The sequence below is a fragment of the Lonchura striata genome, chromosome 21 (genome assembly GCF_050655825.1).
Source record: "Lonchura striata isolate lonStrDom1 chromosome 21, ASM5065582v1, whole genome shotgun sequence".
Taxonomy (NCBI): Eukaryota; Metazoa; Chordata; class Aves; order Passeriformes; family Estrildidae; genus Lonchura; species Lonchura striata.
Genome location: NC_140723.1, coordinates 2,412,264 through 2,424,935, shown reverse-complemented (window position 1 = coordinate 2,424,935; position 12,672 = coordinate 2,412,264). Strand labels below are relative to the sequence as shown.

General features: G+C 47.6%; 1 protein-coding gene across 4 annotated transcripts in view; it reads right to left on the bottom strand.

The window, feature by feature from the left end:
* The window catches only part of MMP23B (matrix metallopeptidase 23B), a 15,093-nt gene extending 2,421 nt beyond the window's left edge, over positions 1-12,672 (bottom strand). For 2 of the 4 annotated variants that reach the window (XM_085558739.1, XM_085558741.1), the window contains exons 1-5: positions 7,790-8,891; positions 7,410-7,629; positions 3,844-3,977; positions 2,373-2,512; positions 914-1,081 (exon numbers count right to left, since the gene is read on the bottom strand). In XM_085558739.1, coding sequence (XP_085414865.1) covers positions 914-1,081; positions 2,373-2,512; positions 3,844-3,977; positions 7,410-7,629; positions 7,790-8,034 — 907 coding nt within the window. In that variant the 5' untranslated portion in view covers positions 8,035-8,891. The other 2 variants (XM_085558742.1, XM_085558740.1) reach the window with 2 other exon arrangements.

Genomic DNA, 12,672 nt, shown 5'->3' with positions numbered 1-12,672 from the left:
TGCTGAGCTCTCTGCACAGAGCAGAGACAAAACAATTCCTGCTCCAGCTGGGCACCAAGGACAAATGATCCAAATCTCAGCCCAGCAGCACCAACAGCGTGGGCTGGAGAGAGAAAAACAAGCAGGATGGGACTGCCTGGGCTGGAGCTGGAATGGGACAATGAACTCCAAGGTGCAAACAGAGCAGAACTTGTAAAAGTGAGAGACCCCGTGAGCGCTCGTGCATTTTGGGTCCATTTTGGTTCATCTTGGGTGCAGCCCTGGCCATGCCCAAGGTGGCTTCATTGAGGGCAGATCCTTTTAATTAATCCCTGCCTTATTTAACTCTGTCTAGTCTCTGTTCTAGGGCAGCCTCCACAAGGCATCAATTTCAGCACTAGAACAGGCAACACTGCCCCAGGTTCATCTCTGCAGCTGCTTGGGCCCAAATCCAGCCAATTATTTCCACATGCTTCTAATTCCCAGCAGCAGGACCCAGAGCAGTGCCAAGCTCCAGGAGAGCTGCTCTGGACCAGCAGTGCTTGACTCAGTGCAACACTGACCCTCCTCATCCTCCTGCTCCCTTTGCTCCCACAGCTCTGAGCTGAAGAAATGGGGTTGGGAAGATTCCAGTCTGAAAGAGGCTCTTATTTGCCCTCCACAGCCTGGAGTCAAACTCAAGCCTCTTGGCAGCATGCAGCTCATGGATTTTATCTGAAGGATGTGTCTAAACTATCCAGTAATTTCACTAATTCCAGTAATTCCAGCAAGAAGTGGCCCTGCCACCACACAGTTCTGGCTCAGGGCAGAGGAACAACGACTTCCAAGCCCACGATAGAAGCCCAACTGTTTCTATTGTCACTTTCCCAGATCAGGCAAATCCCAGACTAAAATCTAAATCCCAAGCATTCCACGTGCTCCCTGTGTTATTAACCTTTCTTCCAGCTGAACCTGGTGTTGCCCAGGATCCAATACTCGTGGTCATCAAAGTGGATTTCTCCATGGGGTGGGAAGAAGGCGTGGGCCAGTTCCCCCGTGGTGCCATCGAAGCAGTGGTGGGTCAGAGACTCCAGGCAGTCCGTGTGGTTGATGGAGTAGAAACCTGTGGAAAAAGCAGCAGCTTGAGGGTTATCCAGCAGGATCAGCCTGCCCAGGAAAGCCCTGGGTCACTGGGAAGGTCTCTGATGGGATCCCAGGTATTTTTCAGCTTCCAGGGCCACAAAAGGAAAGATAAATGCAAAGCAATTGTCAGCACTGATGGCAACACTCAGCCACATGCTGACCCTGCATGTAGAGCTGCTCCCACAGGACACCAATTAATTTGTTTTCCAGCAGGGAATGTTGAGCTCCTCTTGCAACACCAGGTGGAAATTATCTTTTTGAGAGAGAAGCTGGACAGAACTGAGAACCCCTGGATTGTTCCAAAAATGGCTATTTTGAACATAAATAAGCAGATGCCTTGGAGTCAGAGCTGCAGCAGGATCACAGTGAATCCTGAATCCCTGGAAAGGCACCTGGAGCTCCCACAGGTGACAGGACAGACCCCTGGGAGCCTCATCACGAGGGGAACGTGGTGTGGAATGAGGGTGAATCTGCTGGCTGGCCACTGGCACCAGGAATCTGTGCTTCACACTCAGAAATCCCAGGAAGAATTGACATCTAAGCTTGAGCAGAAAACACCTCAGCACTGAACTGTTCTGGGCCCCAGGAAATTCAGGAACAGCCATGGAGGGAAAGGATGGAGTAGTGACTGCTCCAAAGGGATCAGCAAAAGGGAGATCCAACCCACCAACAACCAGAATCCCTCACCTGCTCTGTGTCGTGACCCTGGCTGTGTCACTCCACCTCCCAACATTCACTTTCTCCAGCTGTGAAGTAAGAATCTGGATTCTTATTCTCCTGTGGTTTTTCCCACCTGTGAATTCTTACTCTTATTCTCCCATGGCTTTCCCCAACTGTGAATTCTTACTCTTACTCTCCTGTGGTTTTCCCCACCTGTGGATTCTTACTCTTATTCTGTGGTTTTCCCCACCTGTGGATTCTTACTCTTATTCTCCTGTGGTTTTCCCCACCTGTGGATTCTTATTCTCCCATGGCTTTCCCCACCTCTGGGATCCCATCCCAGCAGCAGAATTTGAGGGTTCATTATTGGCAAATGCCTGAAGCTTCCCAGCTTCACAGGGAGTGTTAATTGTGACATTTAACATTTCCTTGAGCAGAAAAAAGCAGTTTTTCTTTGCCTGGCAAAAGGCAGGCAAAGACCTTATACAAGAGGCCCCCGTGAGTCTGCACAGCACAGGAGGGCTCTCCTGCCTCCCAGATCCTGCACTACGCTCTGGAATTGCTGGAATTCCCACAGCTCCTTGGTGCAGGATCCTGCGGGGGGCACTCACCGATTTTGAGGTCGCTGGGGAGGTGCCGCGGGACCTCCCTGAAGCTGAACGGGGACACCTCGCTCCACATGCGGAACGCGGCCGCCAGCCCCCGGCGCGTGTCCCTGGCGCTCAGGAGGTTCCTGGGGAAGGACAGGATCCTGCAGGGACACACAGGAAATGTCCTTCTGAGCCATCAGCTTCTAGCTTTTCTATTTTTCACATTCTGTGCTGCTTTAGTGTGTGGCTCTGAGCTTCCCACGAGGGGATGCTGAGCTCTCTGCACAGAGCAGAGACAAAACAATTCCTGCTCCAGCTGGGCACCAAGGACAAATGATCCAAATCTCAGCCCAGGAGCACCAACAGCGTGGGCTGGAGAGAGAAAAACAAGCAGGATGGGACTGATGGGCTGGAGCTGGAATGGGACAATGAACTCCAAGGTGCCAGTGGAGCAGAACTGATCCCAGGGAGAGCCCCGGGAGCGCTCGTGCATTTTGGGACCCTTTTGGGTCATTTGGGTGCAGCCCTGGCTGGGCTCTTGTGCTGCCCAAGTGTGGGAAATGGATTTGCAGAGAATTTTTAAAGTTTGATAAAAGGTCTACATAGTTTGTATTTGTATGTAAATTTTGAGATAAGAAATGTTGATTTAGAAATTTTACGGAATAAGATAGATATTGTTAAGAGAGAGATGGAATTAGAAATAAGTTTTAAAAGATGGTTTTCAGATTAGATATTTTAGAGAAATAGAATTATGAAAGATCTATTGTAGTAAGATCTGACAGCCAAGGTGGATCCATTGAGGAGATCCTTTTAATAAATCTCTACTTTATTCTTTAACTCTGGTTTCTGTTCTAGTTCAACCTTCTCAAGGCATCAGTTCCTCAAACAGCTGCAGGCTCTCAAAGGTCTTCAATCCATTTCTCTGGTGTTTCAAGCACTCACTGCAAGAAGTTTGAATCAGAGGTAGCTTGAGCTGGGTGCTAACAATATTTAACAACCCCCAGAGGGGTCAGTTCCCTCCTGATATTCTTTACAGTCACAGCTACAGCTTTAGTTCCTCCTCTCCAGCACAGGTTCTCCTGGAAAACTGAACAGTAGACTGGGCTAGATCAGGATAAAATCAATGTTGCTAGAAGAAGGAAGATCTGCATTCCAACAGCAGGGAATTCTTGTTTCTGACCCTTGTGCTCCAAAGGATGTGCACACACTGCTGTGGAATACTCTCAGGCAGAACTTTTCAAAAAAGAATTCCAAGCAATATGAAAGGTTTGATAGGAAAACAAGTCCTTTCCTTGGAAAAAAAATTACAGGGGAAAAAAAATCTACGGGTAAAGAGGTTATTTCCTTTGGAAAAAAATCCTAATCACTTAGGAGAGAGACTCTAAAGAGGTTTTTGCTTAGGCCCCAGGGCAAACTGGGGAAACTCCTGGTGTGGGCTGGCAGAAGCCCTGTTTGGGCCATGGAAATGCACAGGTGGCTCCCAGGAACTTACCTCGTCCCACAGGAAGATCTGCACTCAGGGAATTGCCTCAAGTGGAGCAACTGGGACAAGCTGGGCATATTCTCTATCCCCTCAGGATGTTTTTTAGCTATGCTGATTATGTCCTCCCCTGGTCCCAGCACATCCTAAAGGGAGCAGAAGGTTTTGTATCAAGCCAAGCTGTTCACGAGGGCAAACCTGGGCGCTGAAGGCTCTCGGGAGGCTGAGCCTGGTTGGGGTGAGCAGCCAGGGAAGGAGCAGAGCCTTCCCTCAGCACAGGATTCTCAGCAAGGGCTTTTTATTGCTGATTCCTCAGTAGCCTTTTCCCAAAGAGAAAGGGAGAGAGATTGCTAAAATCCCTCACTATGCAGCACAACATCAGCAAACTCAGTTTTGCTGAAGGGAGGGCCAAGGGAGAGCTCAGCTTTGAAAAATTCTTGCATTACTTTTTAATGGATGGCTTCAAAAATTTGGGAATCCTCCCCTTGGCTTCTGGAACAATATTCAAAAGTTTAGGGCTTGACTCAAGTGCTCAACTATTCCCTCTAAGAGGGGATTATTCTGCCTCACCAAGAGCCCTGAAATCACAGAAATCCTGAGATCACCTTTCAACAGTGAAAATCAGAAAGGGTAAATTTAAATTTACCAGTGGTTACCCTGTGATTTCCCTCAGTGCTGACTGAGGTTCGTACAGAACTCTTAAACCAGGACAAACAGAATTAATCCTCAATCAGGATTAATTGTTGTGGGGAGCCCTGACTGTGCCCTGAACAGTTTCACTCCAGCGAGAGGTGCGGTATTTCTCAAAACATCCCCGTTTTGGAGCGGCTTTAGCACTCCAAAAAAGGGGCATGATCCAAAGCCAGTGCATCCAGCAGGAGAATCCAGGCCCCAGGGTCACTTTTGGGGCTGGTTCCAGCCTTACTTGTAGGTGAGGTTGAAGTGGTCCCACTTGAGGCGGCCCGGGGTGATGGTGTAGCGCCGGCTGCGCGCCGCGGGGCCGGGCCGAGCCGAGCCTGGCACTTCTTCCTTAAAAACAAAACACGAGCTGGGAGCAGAGGGGACACGCTCCAGGACACCCGATACCCTAAGATTTTACCCTTTATATTTAACTTTTATATTCATTTAGCCTATATATCTCCAGTGCTGTACTGCATTAGTGCGTAACTCTGAAGTCTATAATGAAATGTTTTCACTTTTTGTCAGATAAAACCACTCCTCTAGGCCTGAGATCCAAAGACACCCCACAACCTCAGGCCCCAGAAAGTACAAATAAAATTAAATTGTGGGGGGAGAACCAGGGTAAATGACTTCATCACCTGAAGTTGTAATTGGAGGATTAACCCTTAGATGTAAATGGACCAGACTTTTAATTTTGTGGAAAACTCGTGGCCATCACCCACACTGGGCTGGAAACCCAGAGGTTTCTGAAAAGCCTCAGAGGTTTTTCACTGCCCAAGGTGTACCTATTGAAGGCCTTTAATAAATCCCCACATTATTCTCTTAAAGCCTCTGTTCTAGGGAGGCATCAGAGTGCAAATAAAAACCTGCATGGAGCAGGACACCTGGGGGCTGGAGAGCACCTCTGCCTCTGCTCGAGGGGTATCCAAGAGATGAGACCAGCCCTGAATCATCCCAAAACATCCCAAACCAGCCCCTCTGCTTCTTGGAGAGCAGGAATGAGCCCTCAGGAGGCTCCTGGCCACAGCAAGTGCTGCAGCCCTGCCTGGAAAGTTCTCATTTCCTCCTCTCTTCGCTGTCCCTCCGCAGATGTCAGTCTGGAGAAATGACTAAAACAGGCAACTCTTTGTGCAGGGAGCTCTGAAATGTCCTCAAAGCAAACAGGAGCCCTGGAAAGCCTGGAATGCCTTTAAAGCATGGAACAGCAAAAGACACGGAATTCTGTGGGACACCTCTGGCTCCAGCTGGAAAAGCCTTTTAGAAGCTGGAGGTAAATGAATGGGACCCAGCGTGGGTTTTGGGGAAATTTTCCAGCTCTGTCTCCCCTTTTTTGGGGCTAAGACACTGAAAATTGGGCACCAAGGCACTGGCCAAGAGCCAGGGCCTGGTACAGAAGAGCCTTGCCCGGCCTCTCAGCACATTCCAGAGGCAGCAGGAGCTGTCTGCAGTTTCCTGATGGAAGGAAGGATGGCCCAAGAGCCAAACCCCACATCCCTGGTGCCACCAGGGCAGACGAGAGCCCGAGGGGACAGCTCCAGCTCCTGCCTGAGGGAGCACAAACCCCTTTCCATGGCTGCAAACTCCTCCTGGCAGGAGGAGTATTATATAATATATTATATTATAGTATAATATTATAGATTATAGAATATTAATTATTGTAATATGTGTTAATTAATTATATAGAATATATATTATATCTTACTGATTGTATTTAATGACTATAATTAAATTCCAGCACAGGAGGAACCCTGAGCTCTCCCAGCCCTCTGAGCACCAGCACAGGACAATTCCAGCCAGGAGGAGCCTGCTGGCTTCTCCTCCTGCAAGGAAAACTGCAGCTCAGCTCAGCTCAGCTCAGCTCAGCTCAGCTCAGCTCAGCCCAGCCCAGCTCAGCCCAGCTCAGCTCAGCTCAGCCCAGCCCAGCTCAGCTCAGCTCAGCCCAGCTCAGCCCAGCTCAGCTCAGCTCAGCCCAGCTCAGCCCAGACCAGCTCAGCCCAGCCCAGCCCAGCCCAGCCCAGCCCAGCTCAGCTCAGCCCAGCCCAGCCCAGCCCAGCTCAGCCCAGCCCAGCCCAGCCCAGCTCAGCTCAGCTCAGCTCAGCTCAGCCCAGCTCAGCTCAGCCCAGCTCAGCTCAGCTCAGCTCAGCCCAGCCCAGCTTGAACACAGCTTGCTGCCCTTTCAGATCTTCAACTATTTAGATCTTTTTTATCTATATTTATTGCTTATTATGTATATTTATATTTTTATCTTTTCATCTATAGCTCCACTGTTCTATTTTAAGTTACTTATATATTTATTTATAGCTATTTATCTATTTAGAGGAGCGATTCAGAGATTTATCTATTTAGATATTTATCTAGTCAAATCTATTTGTGTATAGATCCATTGAAATCTATTTGTCTATTTAGATACTTAGACTTTATAGAGTTAGATATTTAGACTTTTATCTAGCTAGATATTTATCTATTGAGACCTATTTAGATGTTTGTCCATAGATCTATTGAGATCTATTTATCTATTTAAACATTAAGACATTTATGTTTAGATACTTATCTAAACAGATAAATATAGATAACAGATACTTAGATCTATCTGTCTACAGATCTACTGAGATCTATTTAGATATTTAGACATTTATCCATTTAGATATTTATCTATAGACCTATTTTGATCTATTTGTATCTGTTTAGGTCTGTTTAGATCTACTTGTTTATAGATCTACTTATCTATTTAGATCTATCTATATATAGACCTATAGATATATTTATCCATTTAGATTATTGATCTATTTAGATATTTAGAAATTTAGATTCCAGCCTCTAACCAGAGCAGACCTTCACCTCTGTTTCACAGCCCACTCCCCTCCCAGGCATTGGAGGACCAGATCCCTTCTCCTCACCTGAATCTCCTGAACTCCAGCTGGATATTCCACAACTGCCAGCAAAGCCAGCACAGGGAACAGACACAAAAACCCCACCGTGGTCCTCCAGGCACTGCTCTTCTTCTGCTCCAGGGACAGGCAGCTTTTCCTTCTGCCTGCAGAAAGTTGTTCTGCCCGATCCATGTCGTTCTTGAGGGGTTTTTGGAGGATTTTTTGGGACAGGCACTCAAGACATTCCCTGCACAGAACGCATTTGTGATCCTTGAGCTCACATTTGGAGCGTTTGTGAGCAGCCCTGCAGCTGCTGCCAGAGCTGTGCACAAGCAGGGGAGTTTCAAAAAGCTCTAAGGAAAAAAAAAATTAAAAAAAAAAAGAAAAAAAAAAAAAGTAGACTTTACATTAAGCCTCTTTCCAATGTGCCAAAGATTCTCTCAGGCTCTGCCAAGTGGGATCGTGTTACTGCAGCTGAAATTTGGGCTGGCCGAGGAACAGCAGCAAAGTGAAACAAGCTGGGGTGGACATGAACTCTTCTCTTTAACTGTGTGAGCAACAAATCTGCAGTTGTCAGCTTCATGTAATGAAAAACAAAAACCCAAAAAAAGCCGGGGGAGAGGGCAGCAGAAGGAATCCACGAGGGCAGCATCACCCCCTTGGAATGTGTCACTGGGGATGCTCCACGTCATTTGTCACGGGCGTCCTCAGGGTGAAAAATGAGATGCTGGGAGAGCAGGCTGGGCTCTCTGCTTGGGAAACTGCTCGGGGAGTTGACCAACTCCCCCAAAATAAAACAGCAGCCCCTCTTCCAGCAAACCTGGCTGGGAGCTGCCAGGTCCCAGTGCACTTGGGTTGTGGAGTATTTGCTGCCATGCTGTGTTTGGGTCTCCCAAAAACTGCCTTGGAGGGGTTTGGCTTTGAGGCACCTCCAGCCACGAAGCCATTCAGGACTTCTTGAAAAAGCTCACTGAGAAATTCTCAGGTTTTCAGAGCCAGCTGCACTTTTCTGTCTCGTCCTGAGGTGGGGTGGACTCAACCCCAGTTCTGCCCTCTCAGAGGAACAGGAATTCTGCAGGCTCCCAGTTCCACCAGCAAATGCCAGGGAAGGGGGAAGGTCACAGAAGAATTCCTTGGGGGCATCGGAGGCATTTGAAAGGTTTCAGAAAAGCCTTGTAATTTTAACAATGAAAAATGCTTTAATTGGAAATTTTTTCCACCCTAGTTCATAATCAAGCCTGCAATGTTTTATTAGTTTCATATATTTTCAGCCTCAAGCTGGCCTGAATTTTTTAAACAACTCAGGATAAATAAGGCCAGTGAGTCTGGGTGTACAATTTCATGAACATTTTCCTGTTCAATTCTCAGAAAGGAAAAAAAAAACCACAAGAAAAACCACCACGAAGTACAGCAGTGGTTCAGACCTCAGGAAAAGGACAGGATAAGGAATAACAGGCACAGAAAGAATGGAGAGAATTACAGAGGGAAGCTGGGAGCAGGAGGAAGAGCACAAACCCAGGGTCCAGAGCTCTCCTCCTGTGGAACTGCTGCTTGCTGCAGCTTTCTAGGGATGCTTCCTCCTTCCCCAGCAGCACTGCTGGCAGGAGCAACGTGCCTGTGCGTGGCTCTCAACAAATCCTGCACTTGGAGCTCCTGAGAGATGCAAATTCAGCCCTGTTTGTGGTCTGAGCTGCAATCACAGCACCAAGGGAGAAACTCAGCTGATCTTTGCCCCCTCCAGTGCCTGAACTCGCAAAGTTTCTTTTAGAGCCTGCAGAGAACAGAAAAAAGGCTGATGGAGAGGGGAGTCTTGAAGGAAAAACCTGCCTTGAAGTGGGGCTCCAGACCTCCAGCCAAGAGCTCTTCTCCAGTGAGGCAGCACTGGCTTGAAAGAAAAATATTGTTATCAACCCCAGAGCTGGAAGAACATTGAGTTTCAGTCATGGAACAGCTTTCAGTGCCTCTCCCAGAGCCAGCAGGACTCAGCAGTGCTGGAGGGAGATTTTACTTCATGCACTGCACACCCTCCTCTCCTCCTGCAGTTCAGCCCCAGCCTCGGGCAGGGCTTTGTCCTGCACCCTGGGCAGCTCAGACCCAGCACTGGGCAGGTGAGATTGGCCCAAGCTCCAGGTGGAATCTGGCAGGACCTGAAACCCTCCAAGCACCACTCAGTGCATTATTTTTGTGGCACTCACTCACTGAAGGGGAGCAGAAGAACCCCAGTTTTAAGCAGAGATTGACTGGGGGCTCACACAAGCACAGCCTGAGAGGACCAAGAATTTCCTTCATAATTGTACAAGTTTTTGTGAAATACATCTCAGCACAGCTAAGCGAGCGCACAGAGCTTTAGCAAAGTGCAATTTTAGGATCTCGCTGAATACTTCTCCATGCAGCCACTAAGGGTTAGCACAGCCAAGAAAACTCTTTTCCATGAGTCACAGAAGGATTCTGAATGGGAAGAGACCGTGCTGCACACAATCTGTTTTATCTTGTGCTGGCTGGATGGGAACCTTGGGCTGCAGATTCGATTCAAAACCTCTGGGACATTTTAGGATGCTGCTCCCCTGTCGGGTTATCCCTGGGAGGATCAGAAGGGTTTCTTGGAAAGCACTTTGCTTTCTCTCCCTACACGCACCGTGCCCATCCACACAGAAATCCAGCACACCCAACCCCACCAAACCCCTGGCTGCAGAGAGCTTCAGAACACTTAAAGTTCAAGGCAAATATTTGCTGAGAAACCAGCTGAGCACTGAGGCCAAGACAAACCTCGGTTTTCAGGGCAACGAGAGTCAGCTGAGGAGAGGACTCAGGACTCCCAGCTGCAGCTGCTGGAGCTCAGGGAGCCTCAGGAATTCCTTGCTGGGATGAAATCCCTGCTCCTCCAGAGCCACCGGGGCACAGAAGCCTCGGTGACACTGCTGGAGATGCTCCCCACGCTCGGCAGGCAGCTGCTGCTGGGTTCTGCTGAGCTTCGGAGGTTCTGGAGCGTGGAGATTTGGTTTGGATCCTGGCAGGATCCCTCATCCCGGCTCCGTCTGGGCAGCAGGAACATTCCTGGCGCTGGTTCGTGTCTCAGAGCACTGGAACTCCTGACACTGAGGGAATCCACGTGCTGCAGGGGCAGAGGGGAGCAGGGCAGGCACAGACCTGAGCTTTGTCTCCCCTGGATCCTCCTTTCTAGGGAGCTTCGGAGGGATTTTCCAAGCACGTCGCCAGCTCAGCGTCAGCAGGGGAGGAATGGTGCACAAAACCCACCGAGGGCGAGGAGAGGCTGTGGAGAACATCAAGCAGGGGATGATGATGTGCACAGCAGGATGCATTCCCCTCGTTCCACCAGCTCAGCTCTGCTCTTTTCCCTCTGCTGCTGAAAGGTTTGGTTTGAAGCAGGGCTGTGCATAACACACAGCACATGGCTCCCTTCCCCAGGGCAGCCTTCAGCTCAAAAATACTTTTTTTTTTTTTTCACCTCCATGGATTCTTTTTAGCGTTTCTCTCCTTTTCTTTGTTCTTTAAATGTTATTTTCAACACAATTTCCAGTAGCTCTGCCCCATTTCTCAGGACACTGGCACTGCTTCATCCCAGTCCCCAAAATAACACAAAAACCATCTGTGACAACAAACATTACAGCAAAACCTGTGCTGAGAGATGCTACAGAGAGGAAGCATCAGTGCTGGGAGTGGGGATGTCTGACTGTCCCAAAGGAACCTCAGCTCTCATGAAATCTCTATTTATTCAGGGATAAGAGCCAATTATTCACCATTGGAACAAAGCACCCCCATCAGCTTCCCCCTGTGACGATTTGGGAATTCTGCACGGAGCTGGGGAAAGGAGAAGGACCCAAAATCTGATGGCTGAAGGCAGCAGGAGCAGGATTTGGTCTGCAGGGAACGTGACTGACCAGGGAGCAGCTCCCGGGCCCTTCCTTTAAAAAACAGATTTCACTCCTCAGCTCCCAACCTGGGGGGAGAAGAAAACCAAACCAACAACCCAACATCCCTGCGTGGTTCCTGTGGGAATGGCTCTGATAAATTGTGTTTTTTTTCTGTGGGTCACAGGCTAAAAAAAAGGGGTTTGTGTGCTGGAAGAGCAGCTCCCCAGGCAGGGGGAGGACAGGAATGTTTGGGGCCTGAAGGGAATTGTCCCACTGCAGCCCCTCGTGATCAGCATCTGCTGATGTTCCTAGAAAAATCCACGCTCTGCTGAATGACAAATGAGCTGAAAACAGCTCCAGCTGGCACAGAAAAAGGAATATTTCGCTTAACTGCCAGCTTGAGCTGCTGCTCCCTCAAGTGCTGCGCTGGCCTGACCCAGCTCCTGACCTGAGAGCAGAAATCTGGGGATCAAAAGAGGGAAAAAGGTTTCCCAAACCACAGGTAACAAAGTGAATCCCCAGTGAACTAAGAACTGCTCCCCTGGGTGGGGATATTTTGGTCACTGCTCTCCGGTGGGATGTATTAAAAACTTATTTTCAATATTATAATTAATGTACTATAATATTAATATTACAATTAATATAATTTATTTAATACAATTATAATTAATTTACTAGAATTATAATTAATTTAATACACTTTAAAGATTATAATTAATTTAATAATCCATTTGTGGGTGGACCAATCCTCTTGAAATACTGAGGGCAGCCCAGATTAGTGGGAGATGAAGCCTCTCTTCATTCAGCACCCAAAGAAACCATTTGTAAAAAATTAAGTAGATGCTCCATGTTGTTTTTTTCCTGAATAAAAGGACAACCTTTGGGATAAGAGATGAGAACTACATGACAAATATTGAACATTTTGTCACCTCTGTCCCCTCTCTTCTGGTGCCAGCACAAATACAACACATGGGGAAATATTTGTCCTAATGAGAGGCTTGGGAATAAATTATTAAAAAAAAAAAAAGCTTAGCATTGGGCTGGGGTAATAAACAGTCTGCAAAATTATTCAGCAAAAAGTGGTTAATAAAAGCAGCTTTTACAGGATAAAGCTGGCTCAGATTTGTACTTTTGAGCACTTTGTTTTGCTGTCCCAGCAAAGATTTTGGGGAAATTTCTGGATTATTCCAAAGGGATTCCCACCAGCATGGATTTCTAGGAAATAATGAGAATCTGCATCTCTGATTTTTACACCAAAGCTGGTTCTGAAATTCAGCTTTAGGTTACTTGGGTGTTAAGTAGGAGCCAAACAAATAATTTAGGGGTTAAATCTGATCCACTTTCACAGATTAAAAAAAAAAATTGAAACTGTAACAAACTCAAGTGAATATTCGGATAAATATTATCTCTAGAAGTCA